Below are 25,470 nucleotides of genomic sequence, written 5' to 3'. Positions count from 1 at the left end.
TTTATGAATGCCAGATTAAATTTGTTCTCCATTTTATATTTTATTTACATTTAAATGATTTATAAGATAAGAACAAATTAACTTGCTGTGCAAGTTTTGTAACTAAAAAGGCCAAATGACAGCAACTTGTAGGATATTTCTCCTTGTTACCATGGAAGCATCAGCTGTAGGTCTAGAATTAAAGCAGCATTCAATTTTTTTTGAAGAGGATTAAAAGCATGTGGAACATTTAGTGTGTTGTGCAAATTACAACATTGGAAAGTTAACTAGTTTGTAAAGAAAAATTAATTTAGAAAATAAATTCTTTGACAAATCTGATAAACTTCATTTAACAAAGTTTTCTCCCAAATCTCCTACTAATAGAACATAGGACACTTGCAGGCACTTGAATGAAGCCACTTCATAAAAGTAGCTGTTTCTCATTGTTTGCAACTGGATGGGACTATCAGGCTGCCATAAGTAAACTATTGTATTCCTAAATAAACAACCCCTGCCCATTGCCAAATGGAAAGAAGCCAAGTCCTGTTCAGAGACTGTGGTGATCCCAAGTGAAAAAAAGAACCACATCCCAACAAATAGATTAATTTAATCTGGCACTACTAATACTATTATTCACTAGCTGTAATTGTTAAGCTATTGCTCTGCAAGAATAGGGCAAAATGAAAATTGGCTGGATGTATTCCCAAATCTCAACATTCTTGGATTTGGTTTCAATCTAATCTTCACTCTGAATTTGCTGTGTTTCCGAAGTCTGCCTACTGGACAGTTATGGTATCGCTGTTTTTCCCCATTTTCAAGGCCCTGCATGGTTTATCCACACCTGCCTCCACCATCTCCCATATGCACTACCTCATGTCTCACTTTTCCTTGACTGCCAATGCTTGTCACTATGTCTGCTGGTGAGACAACCAGGCTTGCATGCACTTGCCCATTCTGCCCACCAGGCTTGTCAAATTCCCCATATGATGTCTTTCAGACACTTGCTTGGTGCTCTTTTTAACAAGCCATATCATTTGTCACACTGAAGAATGCACTGCTGACCAGGATCAGCACTCTCCCCTCTTGCTGTTGCACTCTCCCCTTTCCTGTTACTCCCACATCTCCCCATCCCCAGCCTATCTCCTGTTTTATAAATTCATGGCAATTTCCTGGCACATGGGGTATCTTTTTGGTTTGCACCTTAAGAGGCAAAAGTGGTACATTCCTTGCTCAGGGCTCTTTGATGCCATAATGTTACCACTACTACAAAAATATATTTTCCTGCTAAAATTGCTGTTATCTATAAATATTTCTAGTTTATAAGTACAGTTCTTAGCCAAATTGTCTGTGAGACGCAGCAAGTCCTATTAATTCAGGTGAGCTTTCTATTGTACATTATGAGGACATTAGCTAATAATTTGAAGATACAGAATACGGGAGAGAGAGCAATGCATGGTTTCAAAATCAAGCTTTCTTCCAGAGTCTGTCATGCACTTTATCCTGCTCTATACTCCTTATATTTTACATCTTCTACCCACAGCTTTCATCCTCTTTTTTTGGTAGGTGCTTTTAGGAAAGCCTCTTGATCATCTGAGATGCAGAAGGGTTTAAATTAGGGCTGCTCAAAACTGTAGCTCAGGCAAAAGCAGGGCACACAGATTTGGTGAAGCAGGCACTTTCCAACTGGACCTCCTTTAAGGTTTCGTAAGTAAATACTGACCAACTTTCTGTAGCATCTAAATGGCTTAAGGGCCCCAGGTAAGATCTAGGGTCCGACACCATGCAGCATGTCTAAACAATCTCCATATTTTTTAAGATCTCCAGTTCGCCCTGAAATGTGAAGCAGCACAAGCATCAACCAGATCAGCCTATGTCAGAGTTGCAGCTAAGGACACAGCCCTGAAGATTTTTAGAAACTCAAAAGACAAATATTGGGAATGTAAACAGAAGCACTGAAGTTCATCCAAGCCAGCTTCTGTCCCAGTTGTTCAAGTCAAACTTGTGAATCAATAAATACCTCTTGGCTTTACAATATGGGATTTCTTTACTTGGAGAGCGGAACAGAGGGCAACTAAATGATACAACTGTGCCATTCGGCAAAGCATCAACAGGAAACACTAGTGTGAAATTCCTCAGTGTAACAGATTTTTGGCTGAGGTGTTGCATATCATCTTCCTGAGGTTCATTCTTGCACTTCCACAAAAATGTTGTTCACCTCTATGACTTTAAAGTATCCACAGTCATCTTCACCATCATTTAATTAGGTTTTTATCAGTGACGAACACTGATGCTCCTCTTCATATTATCTCCCCTGGGCCTAATGGCCCCGATGATTCTTTCAGACAGCTGTAGCCTCACAATTTAATTTTTGGCGACATTTCTTGCATTGGAATGAATGTGTTGGGCATTTGGGCAGTGCCAGCTTGCAAAGGGCTGACGGCAGATGGAAAGAAATCTGCCCAGTATGCCTTCACCTCTACACGAGCAGAGGGCCATCAATTTCCCCCATTAAGGAGTTGTCACGCGGCCCACCCAGCTGGAGGAGCATCTCTGGTAGCCAGGCTGGCTGGCGTATGCTATTCAAACACAAAATGCACTTTAAAAAGAAACAAAAATATCGTTTGTCGGCAAATTGAAAATGCATGGCTTTGACCGCAGCCAATTTTTTAATGACTGTAATATTTTAAGTGATTATTTTTGCCACTTCAGATTGCTCCTTAGAGAGGAGAGGTTTTTTAATTAAAATCTAGGCAATGCAAACAGATGAGATATGAGAAGCAGAGAAAAAAGAAAAAATATGAAGAAAATTAATTGAAGCAGCATTGTCAACGGAGCTATAAATTAGATATTGTGTCTTTCTGGGAATGAGTCATGCAGGTTTTAAAAAATTTTAAATTTTGACATGATAGGAGGTACAAGGATAGATTAAGTCTTGATAAAAATCACACTCTGTATGCAACGTCTCAGCCAGCAAAGATACAATGACAGAATTTAAGGACAATTTCAAATTCTAAATTCTGTGAATTTGGCTGTAAATGCTTCTGGCCTGACATCCCTTCTTTAATCAAAGGAAAAACCACAATGTGATTAGAATACCTTCCCATGAGATAAACAGAGCTTTAATCTTTCCCACATGCTACCTTTTTACATTATTTAATGTACAGAACTAAAACTCTGGCTGCACAAGCAGGCCAGCCGCACAGGGGGTTATAGTGCTCTTTCCCTTTCCAAAACAACGGGATGAAACTTGTCCTGTGACGTAGCAACAAATATTCATAAAGTGTGTTTTCACTCATCATTTCCAAGTATAGACTGTTATTCAAAGGCTGGGGCTCAAAACACTTTGCTTGTTTGTGAGGGATTTGTATGATTCGTATGGGGTTCTTAATTTTCTAGGACATTTCATGATGTTTGTACAACATTGGTCATTCTGGTGATGACTGGTTTCCTTAATGAGTCATTTAACTGGCATGAACTGAACTATTCCTCTATGTTATCAGGAACTATTGATGTTTGTAGCACTCTGCCACAAGCATCATGTGTTCTTCTGAAAGCAATGGTGTGCATGTACACCACTGTAAAACTAGAGTGAGAAAGAATCAAGCAAAGTTGTTTCTACTCCTTGGCATCTAATGGGTCAATTCATGTTGTTTTCATTAATGTGCATCTCACAGTGACCTGCAAAGACCAAATTCTTTCCTTCTAGGAGGCAGGAAAGACCCCTGGTGCTTTGACGCCAGCTCAGAGCTAGTGCTGGCTCCCTGCCACCGCTCCCAACACTTCTGAGCCACAGGAACTGGCATGGAGGAAGGTGCAGGTTCAGCGTTGCTGCCTGACAGCAACTCTCAGCTGCCCAAGCGACTCACAGCACCACAGTCAACCACCTGTCAGTTCTAATGAACCCCTAGGCATTGTATCTAAGTATTATTAATTTAATTAAAAGTGTGATTATTAGCAAAAAAAAAACCAAAACAAAGAAGCAAGAGCAATTCCATGCTAGATCCAGCCCTATGGATATACAAATGCCCCCTCACGGGCACAGCTCAGAGTGGCCACACTCTCACTAAAGGGAGCCAGTCGACAGATTCTGTGCACCCTGCACTGCTTTCTTCATCTTTCCTCCTCTCTCACGCTCCTCCTTCCACCCACAGAGAAGCAGGAATGGCTCTCAGATGAGGTGCAGCAGGAAGCCTGCTTGTCTCTTCCCAGGAAGATGTGGTGGATAAGGGCTCCTGTGATGCAAAGCAGCTGGCTAGAAGGCTGGGTTTGGCCCACAGACCAAATACTGCCTTGTTATATCTTTTTCAAAAAACAAAGAAATTTTGTAGGAAGCATCTATATCTTTGTAATTTTGACCAATATAAGGTCATAGCAATTTCAATCTGCCATTTTCACAGTGGTATACGTAGAGCACTACCTCTCCTCCTTCAAACATATTTGATCTGATTCAGAAAATAGAACCTGAAGGCTTTTTTAAACAAGAATTTAAAAACAAAAATAAAAAGAGAAAAAAATCTTGTTAATTTCAGCACAAACAAACCCAAAAGAGATATATATGGAATATCAGGATGTTTGTTTTGAAAAAAGACTCTCCAAATCCATTCCTATTAATTAACAGAGTATTCAGACATTTGGAAATCTACTCTAGAACTAGAGAGGGTCGAATAGCTTAATCAGCCTTTCTCTTTGCCAATCTCCCAGGCCTGTGTGTATGTCTTCTCTGCTCAGTAACACACAAAACAACACAGGATCAGAAAGGACTTGCAGATCTAGGATGTGCACAGCCCTGCTCTGCTCAGGGCGTGGTAAAAGGTCACAGTGTTTTACAGACACATATTCAGCATATTTTTCTGAGTGTGAGTGCTCAGTTCTCCCACTCTCTTCCTGTGCAACTTTCTGTTCTGCTACACTGGCATGCACATCTGGGAAATTAAAATGAGCTGAATGGTGGTGACCAGTTACTTAAAGGGCTTAGTGAATCAGGATATTGGGATTTGAAGAGTTTCAGGATTTTTTGGTCATGTACACAGTAGTGAATAATGTGCATCAGTTGCCATTCCCTGGTCTTGAACCCAACTTGCTCAATGAGGCTGGCACACACCTTCCCCTCTTGCCCCATCCCATGCTATGCCAGGCTGTGCACACACAGCTCAGCAGCACCAACAACTGCAGGTGTAGTCCCCAAACCCTGCAGACTGAACTGACCCAGCTGACCAGATGGATGGCAACTTTCAGCCACCAGGTGAAGAGCAGCTGTAACTACTGAGAGACGGCAATTCTGTAACTTGGCTCTTCTCAAAAATGAGAAGTGTCACTGGGTTAACACATCATGATCAAATACATTGATGCTCCGGTGTCTGTCATGATCCATACTGCTTTTTCCCAGAGGTGGAAAAATTTCAGAGACAGGTGGTTTGGTCTCAATGCTATTATAATATAATCAAAGCACTGCAGAGACATAAGACTGTGTGGTTGTCTCCCTTCTCAGCCTCAGTTTTTGAGCTTGCACATCCAATTTTGGCCAGGGCAATCAGAGAAAACAAAAAAACCCTTGTACTTCAAAACACATCAATTACTGGTCAAATATATAAGAAATATGAAGCGTCAACTGAAGGAAGAGATTGCTTTTCTGTTCTATAGGAGTAGAGATCCAAGAAGCATTACTGAAGGAAGAAGATCTTATCTTTCCCCCCAATTAGCTATGAAGTCTTAAGGTTCCCAAATCTTTAACAGCTCTCGCAGCACAGCACTGTTTCATGCATTTCAGCAGTCTCAACCACCACTGCAACATTCATGTCCATGCTCATGCTCAGAGCTGTCACTGGATATATTGAAACGAGGTCAGGAATTTATCCTGTTCAACACCCTTCTACACAGTCCAACACAGATAAATACATTCCAGTGGATTCAATTAATCTCCTAAGGGTTGCTTGGCCTTGCTAGCAGCATCTCTCTTGCCTTTTGCTGCCTTCTTTGGAACCAAAACACATAAATTCAGTGGCTTATCTCTCAGCTTGCATCCTATTTCAGTAGCCAGGTCCAGCTGCGTCTGCAACCAGCCATGTGCTTTCAAAGGAGTAGCAACCACTCCTGAGCGCAGCAAGAGATGTAAGGAAATTCCTGGTCCAAGATCAAGCAGACTGGGAGAGGAGGAGAAACTGCTTCCCGAGCTGGGCTCAGGCAAGTTCCCACAGGGTTTATTGAGAACACAGTATCCAAACCCACAAAACTGGAGTGAACACATTGCTGTATAATTACCATTAATACTCACACTGTCCACTCCAGTGACTGAGTTGATCACAGAACCTAAGCCAGGACCCAGAGAGTAGTTTTTAGGGTAGTACTTTCCTTCATTTCAGTTGCCTTTTAAATTTGCTAATCTGAGCAGTTTTACCAGTAGAACTCCTGGATTTGTAATGTTTTCTATTTATTTTCGTAGAGTTCAAGTACTACCAAAGTAAGCTTTTGACAGAAAAAACCCCAACTTTCTTTGCAACTTGGTAATCATCCAGTAAGATCATGTACAAGGTATAACAAACAATTTTAAAAGCCATTTTATTTCTTTTTGTTTTTCTTAATATTTCACCAGGACTATTTAGCAAATTCTTGATGTCTGGGAAGGAAAAAGACTTGTAGGAAAAAGGGAATAAAATTATCTGTGATGCAAGCTATCCCTGTAACACTGTTAGGGTGTCTCAAACATTATTCTGTGGCCAATGTCCTTGACTATGATAGAGAAATCTCCTAAAACTTTCCCCTATGCCATTTTTGATGTCACTAGCACAATCTATAAAGATTCTTACTTTTCTATTTATACAAAATATTGTGTTTGTGATGAACTGAGGTTAGGGAAATGCTAAGTGTTTAAAGAAAATATTACAAGTTTTTGTAAATTTTTATATAATGTTCTAAACATGAAAAGAAAAAAAAAGTCAGAAAATTGTGCTTGATCCTAGAATGCTACGACAGGGTTTATGCTGGTCTGATGTAAATCTTGACCCAATTTATAGTTTTACTTTTGACATAACATGAAATTCACACTGCAAAATTTGTTCAAATTATATTTGGCAAGATTGTTCCTGAAAATCTGAGGAAGACTGGAGCCAGAACCTTAAAAATGTAATTTGAGTAAAAGAGTGCTCTGGAGATAATCTAGATGCACGGCAGGGTCCCATGAAGAATAAAAGCCCTGTATCATGTATAGCTTTAGTCCAGTGTGGCTACACTGCAGTCTTCCACACATCCTTAACCTGGTGTAAGTGGCTACACTTAGTCAGATGTCAGCTGGGAACAGGTATTTGCACATTTCACTTGTACTTAAAACAGAAGATGACCTTGGAGGAATTGCAGGTTCCCGAATTCTCACTCATGGCACATATAAGGCTTGAGTTTAAATGGGATTTCTAGAAATATTCAGTGATTTCTGGGTTTAAGTCCCTTATCTGTCATGTAACCATAGTTATGTATTGACACGAACAGGTTGAATTCACCTAAACAAACCCCAAAATAACTGCCAGCATCACACACACACACAAAAAAATCATCATCAACAACAACAACAACAAAAGAGGTTTATTTGCTGAAGTTTAGATGCTATTTGCACATGTTTCAGAAGGAGCAAGCAGTATTTAGGCTTGGCTATCTGAAAAGAAGTAACGGTGCCTATGGTACATTGATCCTTGCTTTGGTTTCACATCTTCACATGTATGGGCTGGATTTTAAAATCCAGAGAAAAGACCGATAAAACAAGTGTGAACTGATCACATAATATTCATTAAATATGCAGGACACTATTTGACTCTAAAATCTCATGTAAAAACTTTATCAATGTAGTTTAAATGGTCTTGCTGAAGTAAACAAAAGAGAAAATATGAGTAGTAGATTAGTGGGAATATTTATTTCTAAAACTATTAGTTTGAGGCCCTTCATATCAGGTTCTGTGGGAAAAGGATGAGGCCAAAACCAACCTCTTACTGCCCTAGTATTCAACATCTGTTTCCTGTGCAATTGCCAAAACCATTGCCAGCATCATAAATGAACCCTGACATAAATATGGTTTTTTTGTGAATGAAAAATAGGATGAAACCAGAGAGTCATCTGCTGTTCAACTTCTGGCTGCTTGGAAACACAGAAAGCAAGAATCCAGCTGATTTCCAAATATTGAACAACTCTGAATGTGAAAGAACTCTGTGCACAGAGATCTTGCTGGGCTCCTTAGAGTTTTTCCCAAGGCATAATGCTCTGGCTGGATTTCATACACCAAAAAAAGATCATGCCAAAAAAGAGAATATTAAGGAGCAGCCTCTACCTGAATGCATGCTGCAATGGAAATGGGATATTCACAGACAGAAAAATCGGGAAACCATATTTTTTGTGATGGTTCATGTAAATTGAGTAGCTGTAGCTCAATAACACCAAGTAAAACAAGCAGGTAGTTTTCAAAATATGCAACAGAAAGACTTGAATTTGTTTCAAAAATATTGCACTGTTTTGCTAAAAGGAAGCTGTTTCACATTTTCTGTTACATGATCTTTGACATGACAGCATAAACTGCCATTCGGTCTTGGTCATGGCAGAAAAGTCTAAATGTTTTAGAAAGCCCCAATGGGACAGGGAAAAGGTAAAAACAAAGTTGAAGTGAGCCCAGTTCTAGAAGCAGACGGAGTGGCCTGAACAGCCTTGTGTTCATAGTTTGTTTAGATGTTACTGTTTTCTTCTACATACAAGAGTAATAATAACATTAAGCCCTGGAAACTCAGACTAACCTTAACTGTGGCCCCAGGAAAGAAAAGCCAGTTGCCAGTATCCACAGGGTCCAGATTATCTTCTAACACAACTTTTCTGTGAGCAGCATTTATGATCAGGATGTTGTCCAATGCCCAACAGGCTTCATACACATCACCAGCACGAACATAATCCTGTTTCCACTGAAAATGGACGTTCTCCCCTTTAGCATCTTCAGGAAGGTACAAGATGTGGATGATTGTGCTGATGTTGGAAGGGGCACTGAAAAAACAATGATATGAATTTAGACAAATTTTAAGCCACAGCCAGGAAAACTGTTCCCTCAAATAACACATTTACTAGGTGTGACACAGCTGTGCTTATGACCCTTGCATGCTGTTTTGTGGAGATCAGAAAATATCTGCCTTGAGGCAGAGTCCTACTGTGCCAGGCAGTGCACATCCAGCCCTAACAGGCAGCCCTGACTCAAAGAATAAAGTAATAAACAACAGATCACTGCAGATGTTTCAAGAGCAGCAAGATAGAGCAGGGCCACATCCATGCTCAGTGCTGGTCACAGCTCTGAGGTGACTGGGCATTGCCAGGTTATTTTGCAGATATAGCCAAAAGGAAATGTTAAGGAAGCTCCTTACAAAACCAGGTCTCCCAAAATGGGATTTTTGTTTCACCAAAAGAATCTCCTGACTTTTGCTGCCTCAGTCCCTCATCGATCTGGATGGAGCAAAATGGTTGGAGGGAAGAGATGGGAATTTTCTCTGACAAACATGTCCTTCCAGTCCTGCAACCCCACAGGCAGGATAATTCTGTGGATGGGAGGGCCAAGTTGCTGTTCCTTCCATGTTCTGCTTCAAGAACAGTACAGAAGAAACAACCCATTTGTCCTCTCTCTTGCTGCTGAAAATGGAAAATGCAGGAAGGAGAGGCAGACCTGGAGTATTAGTATTAGGCAATGACCAGGGCCTTGAGCTCTGCTTCACAGAGCTGTCCTCAGAGCTGTGAAAGGATTGAGGTTCGAGCTGAGCTCTGGGTGAATGTCTTTACATTGCTAGGGGCAATGAAAGGACTGAGCTCTGTGTGTAAGGAAGAAATGTTGAGAATTATTATTTTTGGTTTATTAATCACCCAGCCAGGGAATTAGCAACATTCAAACTTCAGGCTGCAGGGAGTTACAAAATTGGTGTTTCAAGATGTCAGCTACTCAACCTTGCCTTTGCCTTGGTAGTGATGCTTTGAAGGGTGAATAGTTCATTAGAGACAAACCAGAGCTTTTATGGAAAAAGGGCACCAATACATTGCTTTTAGAGAAGAAAATAGGAACTTCTCTTTTGAAAGCAAAGCGAAATGCTGAAAAGCAACTGCATTTGTGCCACATTCACACCCAGAATCTGCCCCAACAAATCAACCTGCACTTGCTAAATGTTATGTCTGTCACCCTCCACTGCAATGCTGCTCTGAGACATCCTCACTTCTCCCTGAGCCCACACACTGCACCCGTCTTCCCCGAGAGATCCTTCCTCTCCGTCCCTCCCGGGAGTCCAGAGGTGAAATCCCACTGACACAGCACACACCAACACAACACCTCCCCTTCACAGCTGCCCTCCTGTCCCATGTCTCCCCAGTTCTCCCACCATTCCCTGGAGCTGCGTGTAGCACAGTGAAATCACTGAAGCACATTCAAATAAACACCATAATTCATACAGACCACAGGAGAAACGAGCATCCTTCCATAATTCATCCTTTCCACTTTGCACGACACTGCTCTATTGACCTATTTTCTACTGGTGGCTCCAGCATCAAAGTTGAGGCAAGAGAGATCATAGTGTATGCACATTAACCTCAAAAAATTTGGGTTTCAAGGGTTGTGTTTGCACCATCACAACTCTTCAGTTTCCTGGCTTGCAGAGCTATGAGAGCAAGTGAGTTGAATTTATGGACTAGGTGTGTAATTTTGCGTCAGTGTGAGAAAAATAAAAGGTATTATGTGGTTACTCTGAGGCAACACCAGTGCTTGCAGTGAAGTTACTCCTGCTTTATATTTTTCTGAGATAAGAATGAGTACCATTTGTTTTAATAAAATTTTTCATGATTTATGCTTTTTAAATGAAATCCTAATCCTACTCCCACAAGGAGTTGGAGGATGAGATTCTGAAATCCACAGTCTTGCAGCTACAGTTTTGCTTATTCATCAAAAATTAAGGAGCCTTTTGCTCTGCAAGTTGTCTCAATGGAGTGAAAATAGGCTCAAATCACCTGTGTAGCAAATCACCTGTGTACCACAGACACTAGGGTAATGCAGGAAGGCAGACTGAGATGCTATGAGGACATTACATATAAATGACAATTTTTACTTCCCCAGTTCTATAACTATGTATATATGCAATTGCACAAAATGCTTTTCCTATGTTATTTAATAAAATACTATAGTCTCTTAGAAAAATCCATCTCTGACACTGACTCTCTTTTTCAAGGTGTGTACATTGCAATTAAAAAATTTAATTTTCCCATTCATAATCCTTTGTGCTTTCATGTAAACCAGCCTGTTTAAAAGCAAGCCACTAGTCACCACAATCCTGTTACTACAAGAGTGTTAGGAGTAAAGTGTTCATATCAAACTATAAACTATTTTTATTGAATATTTTATCCTACCAGTGTAGAAAGTTGTAACACTATAAAATACAGCTCTTGCTGACATTAAAAGCGATGCTAAAATGCAGAAGTCATCAAAGTTTTGGTTTTTCAGGCACCTGAACACGATAGTTATTGGAGTTGCACTTTAAGACTGGAGTCATTCTCACCTCCCACATACTCAGTGGATGAAATTGTGATTTACCAAACCCAGTGGCAGTTCTGCAATTAGCAAGGAATTTCACCCTTCATCTTTTAACGTGTATGAACAAGTGAAAACTGAAAAGTTAACAAATAAAACAAGTTTTAAAAGAGCTAGGTTTAAACACCACCTGCCCAGCTGGAAAGCATGAAAATTATTAAAAAGCTGTAACAAACCTAATTTTCTCCAGCTGAGTCCAATCTGCAGAACTGTTCTTACTGTAGGACACGGTGATGCTGGGATCTGAGTAACTAAATCGACAGGAACCCGATCCTGAGAAAAGTAATAACATGAGAAGTGTTACGACACAATGAAGCAATAAATGATTCTCCAATAAGCACAGTTGCTGACTGTGCCTTTGTCACATTATCACTTCTCCTGATTTTAAACCACTTTGATTGATGATGAAATTTCCTGTGATCTGTTGCTGAAGGTAAACACAAAATAATGCATGTTTTATGAGTCAGAAGTAAAGTAGAAATGATAAATCACAGCAGTGCCATGTAATCTCTGCAAATTTCCCAGGGGAAGCCAAGTAAATTACTTAACGCCCTCAACTGCAGAAAAGCCCCACCATATAATGTTTAAACAAAACCTTTTTATTAGAGAATAATCCAGATAACAGAATTCATAGGGAAAACAGTAAGAGATTGTTTTTCATATTATTATATTAAAAAAAATACCAGAAATAAAAATACAGTAAGTAAGGGGAAAATATACACAGAATTACTTGAGCCAAGACAAATGTGCTTTAGGAATTTAAAAGAATAAAGATGTTACAAAATTATTTATTTTAAGGTTGCCTGAAGAGAATTAAATTAAGAAATCATCCAATATACTCCCTAGACTCTATAATTAATAACAAACATTTGATGCTGATCTGGGAATCTCAGAACACTTTACAAAGATGAACTAATTAAGCCTTATGGCACCCCTGCAAGGTAGGGTAATATATTTACTTTTGATTTATAAAAGGGTGCCTTCTGGGTGTTGTCACAAAAGATAAGCTTAATAATTAATACATGGGACAGTCAAAATAACACAAAACCAGGACTAGAAAACATGATAAACAACTTGAGTGGTAATTAAATACACTAAAAATACTATTTTTCCTCAGACACCAGCTAATTCATCCACATCAGGAAATTCAGTGCTCAGTGAAAAAGACAAATCCTAACGTGTGCTCCAAAGATCTTTACTTCATGATCATGTCGAAATGTGAGATTCAAAGCAGCAGATATCAGCTGCCTTTCATATTTAAGAGAAACAGTTCTCAATTAAGCAACACCTCTGATGGCATCAAGATACTGCCGAGTGAGTGCCACTAACAGTATAACTATGTATTTTGTGTTACAAGTAGTATGTTATGTTTATATGTCTCAGTTACATTAAATCACACTGAAAGTTGTGTATATACATATTTTTATATACGTATAAATGCGTATATACACTGCTGACCATAAAACACTATCATTTTCCAACCTGGGGTGCTTATTTTTGTAATGAAATAAACAGCCTGATTAAAAAGGTGTTAACCACTTGTACAAGAGAACAGCTTACACATTTTAATGGGAACATATGTCATTAAGCACACTGCTTGCAGCCCCAGCTCCCCCGAGGCAGTTCACATTTGCAGCTCTCAGCTCTACAGAACTGCTTTTCTACTCTGAGACACACATCACATACCTCTGCAGGGGGAATACCACTCCAAAACATGGGATGAAATCCTGTCTCTATAATTTTGCCTGAAACTAGCATCGTGAAAATGATCCACAAAGTTGCTTTCCTGTATCTTTTACTAACGTTAAACTGCAAGTAGAGTAACAGATACTTCCGAGCCACTACAGCTGCGTGTGGTACGTTCAGCTGGTCTGACACATATTCTTGCTGTAAAGAGGCACAGAATAATTAATATTGCAAAGGCAGCAGGACTTTGAATTACCAACCATGTATCCAAAATGACTACAAAGCAACTGTCTGGTTATATTTTACTGACAAGGCATTTTATTTCTATCATATTAAAACAAAATGATGTCAGGAAAAGCCTCTGCATTTCATATTTGCCCATCTGGTAAGATGGTCTACTTTACTAAGTGACATCTGCTGTCGGCTCCTACTTCTGTGGAATTTAGGAGCTTCAGCCCTTAATCACACTTGTTCATTTTATTCCAGGGAAATTCAGTTCAAATATCGGTGAACTTCAGCCAGTTTAACCACTTTGGCTGGCCAGAGGCTGTGAGGCAAAACAAAAATACTGAGTTTCCTGTTAAACAGAAATTAAGGGAACATAAACAGTAAAAATAAACAGCAATATAGATTTTATAACATGTGCCATTCCAGTTAGTGTTACAATCAACTTTTGGTACAGTGCTCTTAAACAAAGCTAAGTCCAAATATGCTGCTTAAAAAGGAGAGAAGGCCAGATTTGCTGCACCATCAATATAAAAAATGTTATCTGTTAGATCTGAACACCCTCAAACTATGCAATGAAGATCAAAGCTATTGCTTAAAAGAAACGGGGCCACTCAGAAAGGGCTTTGCAAGGTAAATGCAGTATTTCACTTGTGATATTGAAAAAAGAGCAATGGAGGCAATGAAAAGAAGGGAGAAAAATGCTGGGTGTTATCGTTATTTTAATAAGCAGGGCAGGTTGTATGAAGATTAAAATTAGTTTGGGAAAGTCCTCGAGGTCAGCGTAAGTAGCAATTACTGGCTGTGATGACAAATGTATTTTTATGGGTGTTTAAACTCTCTTTATGTATGATCTTGACTCAAAATCATAAAATAGCAAGATTATTTTTCATGTAACCATTTAATTCTGCAAAACTTGAACTGACAAAAAAGGAAAGTAATACATCTGAAGAAAATCATCAACATGGTTCAGGCTTTGTTCTTTGGTATTTGAACCATACATTTTAAATATACAAGAAGCATATGGATCTGGCACTTGAATCTTTTATAAAACTATTATAGATCCTAGTCTACAGTAAGAATTTCTTCCCAAGAAAAGGGAAGAGGATGAACATGCAACTGCACTACAGAACAGGGTTTACTGAGGTGGTCTTGCAAATCACTGGCTTTCAATATAATCTTCAATATTACTTTCAATATTACTATTACTTAGTATTACTGCTATTAGTCCATATTGCTGTTATTTCTGTAACCATAAACTAGGATTATTTAAAATAGAAATCTGCTTTTTGGATGTTTGCCTCTATCTCGATCGGTAAAGCTATACTCTGACTTTGTGAACAAATAGGTGATGAAAATTCAAGCAGTACCAGCAGGAATGGAGGGCAAATTCAGCTGGGGAGGGAGGTGTCCTTCCCACTGCTCCTAGAGATGGTAATAAACAGTTTGTCAGCTCTCAGCAGAGCAGCAGGGGCAGGATGTCATGCCGTAAATCTTCACACCCTCCTGTCCTCTGAAGGAAAAGTTGTACATAAGATCTTTTGAATGGGATTAGATTAGGCTTGTTTTAAATCAGGAAAGCCCAGGTTTTGAATTAGCCACTAAGAAGGGTAGCAAACATGCACAATGATTACTGTAAAGAAGTCTATGTTAGTAAGTCACCGTGTTAGAGAAAAATGCCATTTCTTTCTTAAATTGAGTATGTCACAGCAAAACCAATGCCTTGGTGAGGATATTGCTTGCTAAATCTGACTAAGAGTTAGGATTATACTTTCAATATTAAGGGCTGGCATGTGTAATTTTCTACTGGAGGCAGGGGGCACAACAAACCATCCTCCAACCAAGAACAACCAAATTTTTTCTTTACATATATACAGGCAAGCTTGTCCCTGTGTTTCAGGAACAAAGTATTTTTCTCCTTTGGATTTATTTTACTCCTTTTGATAGGCTTTCATCTGAAGTTCACAGACTTCCAAAACTTTTGGAAAACAGCTAGAGTAGAGACAACCTTCATGGATTTAATTTTAAATGATACATTTGAAGATCAGACAGCAATTTTGTTTGTTATCAAAAATGATGAGCAGCTTCTGTTACAAAATCCAGTCATTTTCATATGCTGAATATTCTGAAACACTGATTTATTTGGCTGGTGCTTTACATGCTTGGATTTTTTCCCAAGCCACATTTCAATAAAATAAAATTTTCTCAAAGTTTAGTCCAGGCACTGATGCTAATAGAGGAGGGTTTTGACTGGCAGAGTATGGGATTGCTAAATATCTCCTGACAGCTGCTTTGTTAATTCTGCTTAGCTAAACAGGAAAGAATAGAAAAAGGAAACAGAAGTATGTTTCTCAATTGCTTTGCTGCTTATTTTAGAGGACTGGTAACCCATAGCCAGGACCTGACCAGTACTGACCACCCCCAGCATGTCCAGCTGAAACAGTCATGACTTTTTGCCTTTTTTAATTTTAGGTCTTGTTAAATTGATTTTGGTTTCCTCCAATGTCATCTAAAGTACTAATGAATATTTTACATACCTTATTTTTTCAAATATCATGTAGGTAGAAGTACTAAGAGCACAGTATTTCAGGAGGGATTTTAGGAAGGCACCACATATCAGCTACTTGTATCCAGGTATTCTGTTATTTGTATCCAGGCTGACAATGGCAGGCAAAATTAATTCTCACTACAGCTTTGCCTCCAACTGTGTCAGATTTACAGAAACCCAAGTCATACAGCTGTTGGTCTCTAAGATTTCTTAACAACATTGATTAGAAGCTGGTGTTTTGCTGAGATAAAACTGGGTGCCATCTGCAAGGGAAGCAATATTTTGCTCCTTATAGAGTGTGACGTCCTACGCCTCTTGACAACCTCTTGATAGTTCCTGTGAGTGCTTCCGTGATAAGTAGATGAGATATCTAATGCTGGCTTTAAGGAGGATGAGTCTAATGTGGGACTGCACGGAAAGATTTACACAAAAAATTTGTAGAAGGGTTTGAATTGGGTCCTGACTGCAGTTTGAAAAACAAAAGGGAGCTGAGAAGAATCCTGTTTATCTAACACTAGATTACTTTTATTCATTTTGTTAATGGGATGAATAATGATTAGTGTTTGCTAAGGATTATGGTTTGCTGATATCACTTGAAATAAGCCGAACTGGATAGTATAAATTACTAGTGGTCAAATTTGGCTGGTTTGCTAATAGTATTTTCTAAAGTAATGAACCTTACAGTTTAGTGTAATGAATGCTCCATGGATTCTAAATTTTTTTTAGGTGTATGTTTATATTGGCTTCTGATCAAGAACCAGATGATTTTAACAATCTTAAAAGATGGAATATTTTGTGCTGGATATACTGGAAACACTGGTACAGAAATATGCAATTACTGTTCATTCCATTCTGTCTCTGAAAACTTTCTCAAGAGAAGGTCACAAGAGCATTTTAATTTTTCTTTGAAGCAACAACTTTGAAATTAATTACAAATATGATTTTTAATTATGACATTTTAGATCTTTAGACTATTTTGAAAAGCTTGACCTTGTTTATAGAATGAGTTCAGAGCAAAAAGAAATATTCTGAGTAAAAAAATATGCAAATTAAAAAGTGTAAGAACTGTATTCTATTTCATAATCATAGCCTACCTTTCCACCAGAAGAAATACTTTTATTGCTGGCTGCTTTTCTCTCCCTTGTGAGAAAAGGATTTTGACCGTCTGCATCTGTGTATGTGTTCTGATAAACAATTTGAAATAAATACCTGACACTAGGAAACAAAAATGCCAGTGGTGTTTGCCTTCCATAAAAATCAGAGCTATTCTAGAGTTAATGAAAACTATGAATTTTGTAATGCAAAATCTCAACCATTTATTTTCCACAGGATTCTGGGAGCAGCTAACTTCGTTTCACTGGCATATTTAGGCTGTTGTTCTATTTTGGAAATGCTGGGTAGTTATTCACATCTAAAGAAAAATAAAGGGTTGACAAGGATGTTAAAAGCCTCCACTATAAAACGATAAAATATGGAAAGAATAATTAGTAAATACATTTGATAAAAATTAATCATAAGGACTTCATAAATGAAGTTCTAAAATTAATCTGAGGCTAAACCTCAGGAGGATGGGGCCCTGAGCAAGCTGTCCTTTCCCAGACGGTGATCCTGGTTGGAGCATGGGGGGAGCACTGGACCAGGTGACCACCCATGGGTCTCTTCCCACCCACCTCCTGCCAGGATTCCCAATAACAGCAAATGTACTCTTTACGAATTAATGCAGCTAATTTCCTATAGATGAGAAGTCTGAGGAAATACTTATCTGGCTCAACTTCCTCTTAGTCTATTTATATTCAGAGATATGATGTGCTTCCTGTGCTCACACAAATTTGTTCTCTTCTAATGAACAAGATCAGATCATATTGCTTTTTGTGCTGAGAACATTAAGGAGAGAAAAATAAACCAGGCAGAAAGCTGTGTTTCCCTTATGCCTGTTTCCAATTTATTCTGTTGTAAAGATGCTCAGCTATTTATAATGTCTCTTTCTGAGATATAGCCAGCAGGTATGTGCTCGAGTAATATGTCTGTTACCAAATAAATAATTACATGATGCTGCTAAATTTAAACATGTTCTTAAGTGCACTAATATTGGAAAGAGCACCTTTCTGAAAGTGAAGTGAGCAAACTTGTTAAGACCTGGATGAAATGGACACACAGGGATTACAGCTACCGAAACAACGGTATTATTAGTGCTCCAAAAATACCCTTATAGTTGTTCTTGAATGTCTGACCAAGTAGTAACCCCTGCATTCAGTAAGCATTTCCTACTGGTATACACATATTGTATGCTTCAACATTGTTGCCATTAAATAGTTAATGTGTGGAGATCCTCTAAGGCAGAGGGTGACCTTTCAATGAAGCTGGGCAAAATGTAAATGATACCACCTTAAAGTAGTTCAGTAGTACAAAAATATGTATCAGTAAGTAAAAAGAGACATTTTGTGTAGCTGCGTTTAGCAGCCTGGGTCAGCTGCAAAGGTCTATAATCAAGAAAGTGAGCACCACAAGGTGCTGGTAAGGGTATTAAAAATACCTTAGGAAGGGTTCAGATAGTTAAAATTTAGGAAGCTTTATTCAAGTCCCTATAGCCAGTCCATTCTAGGGAGGCAGTAGAAAACTCACATTACAGATTTGAAAGTCCTTTCCTTGCCTGCTTTAGTGAAATTCCCTGGCACCAAGAAAATCTGGGAAATATTTTTTCTCAAGCCTAGTTCTGAGTTGATGTGTCTCTCTTTTCTGAAACTCTATAAAACTGATTGCCTGTCTTTAAATTTATATGGGGGTAGGTAAAAATTAGTTTGGTAAAAGCTGGTTTTTTGGAATTCCTGATGGACTTTTCTATTTTTATAGGCTTTTGCTTTCATGGAAACCCCTTCCCTTGCCCAATGGAAAAAGAGCCAGAGCATTTTGCTGAGCTGGGGGCTTCTCTACTTCCTCCCTGGGTACTACAGATGCTTTGTTGTTTGAGTTAATTCAAAATGGACATTTTTAATCATACAGAAGTGTTATCCTCATACAATGATATGAGCAGGATTAAGATGAAAGTCCATCTTTAATCCAGCATTTATTATTTGCAGAGACCAATTCCATAATTGCTCATGTTTGAGTGTGAGGTGGTGGCACAGCCACCTGCCCTGGATCTGAATCCTGAGGCTCTCTTTATCTTTTCTGCTTTTCTTCATGTAGTAAATCTATAATGCTCACATTTTAATTCCCAACAGTGGCTGAGAAGCCCTGGTACAGAAGTAATAAAGACAATATTTCATTGTAACCTTGGGCTCGCCAAAGCAACACAAATCATTTTGCCCCAAGGCCATTAAAATGTCTTTCAAATGCAGCATCAACTTTAAACCCTGGTTTCAATCTAGGTATTATCTAGGCGGCTCCTGTTTTATAACTCAGCAACATCAATAAACAACACCCAACATTTCCACATGCTATGTGAAGAGTACTAGATGATGTTACTCACCTGTGTTATTCTTTCACATTAGATGCAATTTATAACATATGCATAAACTCAAAGGACTTTTCCACCAGGAAAAGGAAACTAGTAGGTTTCATGTCAGGCAATAGCAAATAGCAATTTGGGTACCCAATCAAAAAAATGTAATATGATTTTATCGAGGGGGGGGAAATGGGAAATGAAGCAAGCAGAAGAAATGCAGAATGGTGAATGACAGCAATTTTGGCATTGGATTATATCAAATTCTCAAGCTTTTCACAAATGTATAGGAAAGAAATTAGGACAAAACAACTGGGGGTTCAAATATACTCAGTGCTGTGTTCTTGTTGCTTAGAAGGGAACCGGATCTAAACGTACTAACAATGAAGGTTTGGACAGCAGTGCTTTAAGAAACCTATTGTCATCATCATCATGGCTAGGCTTCGCGAACGAAGATTTAGGAAGGGCTCTACCCACGTTTCTTGCAAGCGCGTTGGTGGCTAAAAAGGCCAATACGAGAAAGGCAAGTCCGGTTGCAAAAGATACAGCAGAAAGACTCCTTAGATGGTATATTCTGCAAGGCTCGATTCTTTCTGCGTTGTCTTTTCTCCTCAAGAGTGATCCTGCGTGCTTTCTCAAAAGCATCAGCAGCGTTATAAATGGTCTGTCTCCAGGCCTCTTGATTAGAGGCCAGAGTAGACCAGTTATGGTGATCAATATGCCCGAGGCTGAGTTGTTGCTTCAGGGAGCAAGAAACCTATTGTAAAAAACAGTTTTATGCATTTTTTAAGCTCAGTTCAGATAGGGTTCTAACAAAATTTTATTAGCCAGTTTCCTGGCAATGAAATCCTTTAGAACCCCATGCTAGTCCAAAAGTGCTTTATGTTTGCCTAATGCAAGATTGTCTATCTGACTTGTGGCCACCAGAACTGCCTCCTCCCTGCTGGTACCACAATCAACACGACTGTATGGATGTGCCAAGCCGGCACAGAAAACCTGGTGCTTCCTGGAAGGCACTGGAGCAGAAGAAATTTGGGTGACTGAAGGAAATCATCTGTGCAGGTGACTAAAGCAAAGGAGGTGGCTCAACGTACCCAAGATATTTATCACCATAGTTTCTTCAATGAGATTTTTTTTTGTGTTCAGCTAACAAGATACTGGGGGATTTAAAAGATCAAATACTCCTCCATGCTGAATTCAGAAGGAGGTTATTTTTCACTTTGGTATTTCTCTAGAGACATGGGAGGGAATTTTCATAGCAATTCTGAAGGAGATTGCTCATGTCATTCTGCCGAGGGTAAGCCCAGTGCTATCTCACAAAATGGCTATTACAGCACTTGTCAGTCATCTGATAGCTTTGGCTAATTGTAAAACTGACTAAACAAAAGGAAAATTAAGAGGAAATCATCAGCAATGGTTCCTTTCAGCCAAAGCTAAGGCCTATTTAGCACAACATGTTTGGACGTCTTCTATTGAGTGGTCTGAATCCAAGCAGAGGATAAACAGACAACACAAAAGCACTACTGTCAATATACCAGCTGCCACCAGAACTGAATTAAAACATGATAAGGACATAAATGACAAATGTCTTCAGACTGTCACACTGGGCCAAATGCAGTCATTGTTGTTCACACGGCTGAGCCAAAGAGGAGCCGGGATGTTTCTGGTGGGAAGGAGAAGAAATTGTCATCCTGCACAGATGCTCTGCAGAGCCCTCCAGATGCTGCTCCAGGGGACAGCCCAGAGAGACTGCTATTTCCTCCACAGAATACATGGAGGTCAGTGAATCAGCTGCACTATTTATTTTTGTAAGATTATTTTTTGTCTGTTGTGATCTCCTATTTGCTGAGGTTAATAGAGAACTAAATGTTATTTTCCTGAAACACAGAAGCTTGGCAGGTAAGGACTAATCCAAAGTACATTTGATAATTCTAATGATGATGATGATTAAATAATAATAATCTGTAGATTGAAATACATCAAAGCAAAAAATATTTTCATTATCTACATAATCAAATACGTTATATAATTTAATTCTGCAAGACTCACACTGGTAACAATGGCAAATTGCCACTACAAAAAAAATCAAGGAAAAAATAAGCCTGAAAAAATTGCATTTTATTTTTTAAAGGTGATAAACACTATCTATGCTCTGTCTTCAATAACATCACTGAGACCCTTAGCCCATGGATTTTCTGAGTAAAACAGCTCTCATATAAATCCTAGTGACCTTGGTAGTTCAGGAAGAGAAGCAGAGGTTGCTGGTTAATGATTCAGTAACCTGATGTCTTAGGCTGAGGCAGGACATGACATGAAAATGCTTTTGAAGTCATTATGTTAAAGGTCTGTATCCAAATCAGTGACCCTTACTCATATGCTAATCAAAAGCAATCAATAGCATATTTTAAATAGTTTTCTCCATTACAGTCTGTAGTGGTTTAAACCAGGTTTTCCCCCTGAAACTAAGAAAGTGGTAACCCCCAGGGGGTGGTGACCCTTGGGGCTTGACCAATCAGTGCTCCTGCAAAATATAAACATATCTCTGGAGACCGGAAAAAGAAGCGGTAGTTCTTGTTGTGAGAAGAAGTGGTGGCCATGTTGTAGAGGCCACGAGGAGAAGGGGCTCCGGCCCCTTAGGGGGCTTTGCCCCCCCCAGCCCCCAGTTGGGGGGCTGCAGGGACTCGGAACAGTGTCAGACTGGACTGAGTGCCTGCGGCTAGGAGCTGGGGGAGTTTCTCCCCTGTAAGTAGAAGTGGGAGACGCTGGGAGCAGTGACGGAGCAGCAGCGGAGACAGCAGCGTCCGAAGAGCAGTGGCAAAAAGCCAACTGATAAGGACCAGAAGGAGGAACACAAGCCGGTATGCAGCTAAGGCAGACACAGAGGTGTCTGAGGAGAAGGAAAAGCAGCAGCAGGAAGAGAATCGAGACCACGGCACAGACAGAGTTCTGGGGGTAAGAACTGGCTCAAACCAAAACCCCCAAACTCGCTAGAGACCCCTCCGAGAAAGAGGAGAGGGTGGTGGACTGAGAGGAGTCCTAAAGTGCAGTATGCACTGCTGAGAGGAGCTAGGAAGCTCATGGCCTCCTGAGAGATAAGCCAGGACGGCCGAAGGAATGTGTGTGTGTGGGGGGTGACCTTGGCCCCCCCCGCTCCAGCTTCAGAGAAGCTGGCAGCCATCTTTGAGGCAGAGCATGGGAGCTCTGCACAGGGGCTTGATTTCCCCTGAAGATACCAGACTGTCACGAAGACCCCCGTGCTTCGTGATATGACCGTGGTGGAACGACCTTGTCTGGGGTTACATAGTCCACGGAAAGACCCCCGTTGGAAGACGGGGGCCGAGAGAGGCTTGGGAGACCCCCTTGTGTGTGCTGGCAGAGAGCCAGCAACTGCTTCTGCTGCCTGAAAGAGAAGAAGAAAGCCTGCTGCCTAGAGAAAGACCTGTTACTCAGAGACTGGAAGGGGTCTTTTCTTCTTCTTCTCTCCTGGACTTTTATTTGGAGGGAGAAGAGATTTGGCCCATTGTAAATATTATTGTCATGGTAGAGATAGATATAGAGTTAAGATTGTATACAATGTATTATAGTATTTATTTGCTGTATAGTCTTTGTAATATATTCCTTCCCCCATATTGAGTCTCGTGTTTTTGTCTGGAAAACCCATCTCACATGGGGTTGAGATGTGGGTGGGGGGCTAGAAATAGGAATTGGATTTTGGACCTTGCTAAAACCATGACACAGTCACTGAGGACTGTGAAATTAGCAGCATTAAAAACAGACTGTAAATAAAATAAGCCACATGGAAGTCCTTGGTATGTGTATTGCTCGTACACCTCTTAAAAAACATGCCAGTATAAATCTAAAGTCACCACAGGTAACACATTACTCTGCAATTAAGTACAGCTGATGCTCTGATGGATTTTAGAAGCTCAAGAAATTTGAAGTGAAGGCAGGGGTGATTACTCAACTAGAAAATAAAGTTGCAAGAGTGGAAAGGGTGTTGAACAATATTGGAGAAATTATTACTTTTGTTACTGGTTTAAGTGATTATACGATGAGACTGTCAACGAAATATTTATGCATGTAAAAGCAGAAAGTTTGGCATTTAATTTCCTTTTGGGGAAGACAGAAAATGGGGACAAAGTGGGTACTGCTAAACGTAGATCACCCTAGTAACATTGTACCCTGAATTAGTGGGGTTTTGTCATTACCAAAAAGTTCTGAATTGTTGAATACCAATAGTAATACTTCTTCAATAATATTTTAACCATATTAAAACCAATAGATACACACATTTATCCTTGCTATAAGGTTCCATTAGAAAGGTATTAGGGAGATTGATAACCTGCAGCCATCAATTGTTAGTGACTGTAATAGATTAATTTTATTCACATGGAACCCTGTAGGTTTTATCCAATACTGTAATGAACAGTAAACTTGGTCATCAGATGGATGTTTATAGAAAATAAGTTGGAACAATGGAAGGTGCAATAACAACAGACAGCAGAGAAGTGAGTGGATGATGTTAAAGATGCTAACAACACACTTTAACTTTTGGTCAGCCCTGAAGTGGTCGGACAGTTGGACTAGATGATCACTGTAGGTCCCTTCCAACTGAAATAGTTCTATTCTATTCTATTGTATCCCAGAAGCAGCAGAAGAAAACTGTCAATTTTAATCTATGAGTAAGGTCCAAATGCTCGTGGTTCTAGACCAGTGAGCAAATCATAACATGAATGACCCATCTTTTGGATAATACCCACCGGGATTTTCCTGAGAAGACAGACAGAGTCCATCTGGCAAAATCACAAAGCACTCTCCCAGATTAAAGCCTACTACTAAAACCTCACTGAAAACTGTTTTTAATGAAGGTTTATGTGCTAGATCCATATTTTGCTTCATGTCAAGTCTTTTCTCTAGCAATAGCAGGGACTAAGCATATGATCCATGCAGCAATGATGCCTAATGAATTCCAGTGTCAAGGCCTATTATCCTTTAGGCACTGAAGATCACCTTTGCTCATGCATCCTGCATCTTCACGTTTTCCATGTTAACAGCAAATAATGTTCTCAGAGAGCAGCATCTTTGTCAGCTCGGTGGTATTATCAGTGCTCACCAGAACTTTAGGTACAGTCTTTATCATTTTATTTATTGCAGGAAAAGTTATTCTGCATCATACTGAGATTCCTGTAAGAGTATTCATTTGTCACAGTGAACATATAATTCAATGTTACACATATGAAATTACCATAAATCAGCAAAAATCAATTAGGGAAAGATGGCTTATGATTAAAGGAAAATTTTAAATATGGCAAATTACATATTTGCCATAGAAAGGTAGTTTTGAGGAGGACTGAAAATAAGGGTAATGATTGACTCAAAGTAAAATCTGCTAGATTTGGGAACCCAATTTTTCCAAAAGTTCTTTATAATAATTTTTTGGAAGGGAGAGTCCAAGTCCAAGGTTTTTCTCCAAATAAAGCAAAAAACCTTTTGAACCTTTGGCAAGTTCTTTGTTTGCAAGACTAATGGCTTGATCTTTAAAAAATGGACCTGAAGTGTCAAATGTTTGTAATGTCTGAATGTGTGTTCCCTCTCAGATTAAAGACAGCCCTCCCCCCTAAACCAATTTGAGTTTAATATAAAATAGTAGGGAGGTTAGATTTTTTTTAGAAAATTAGAGGAGGAGGGAGGATTGCTAATTTTCTCCAGTGATGACAGAGGATCTTTGTGGTAATGGCATAAAAGTTTAAGGGAAAGCAATTTTAAAGTAGAACTCTGCCTTACAAACATTATGTATTTATCCACTACATGATACTGACAAACTCATCCTATTCTCAGGGGAATGTTGAAGGTTTTTTCATAAAAAGGCTGAAGAGTGGGAGGTTTCCTTATCAAGTTATTCCCATTTTCAAATATGGTTTAACAGCCAGAAATGATCTACTAATATTAAGACATAAGAAGAGAGCTATGGAACAAAATATTTTCCATTAACAGGTTTTACGTTTTGACACCTATTGC

General features: G+C 39.3%; 1 protein-coding gene across 2 annotated transcripts in view; it reads right to left on the bottom strand.

Annotated features, from left to right (window-relative positions):
• Positions 1-25,470, bottom strand: part of RELN (reelin) — a 284,032-nt gene that overhangs the window by 117,665 nt on the left and 140,897 nt on the right. For both annotated transcript variants that reach the window (XM_027679385.1, XM_027679386.1), the window contains exons 9-10: positions 11,728-11,824; positions 8,745-8,985 (exon numbers count right to left, since the gene is read on the bottom strand). In XM_027679385.1, the coding sequence (XP_027535186.1) occupies positions 8,745-8,985; positions 11,728-11,824 (338 nt within the window). The remainder of the gene's footprint in view (positions 1-8,744; positions 8,986-11,727; positions 11,825-25,470) is intronic.

Source organism: Neopelma chrysocephalum, unplaced genomic scaffold (genome assembly GCF_003984885.1).
Source record: "Neopelma chrysocephalum unplaced genomic scaffold, ASM398488v2 Primary Assembly neopelma1_45, whole genome shotgun sequence".
NCBI classification, from domain to species: Eukaryota; Metazoa; Chordata; class Aves; order Passeriformes; family Pipridae; genus Neopelma; species Neopelma chrysocephalum.
The sequence above is the reverse complement of the archived record's forward strand: the minus strand, read 5'-3'. Positions and strand labels throughout refer to the sequence as shown.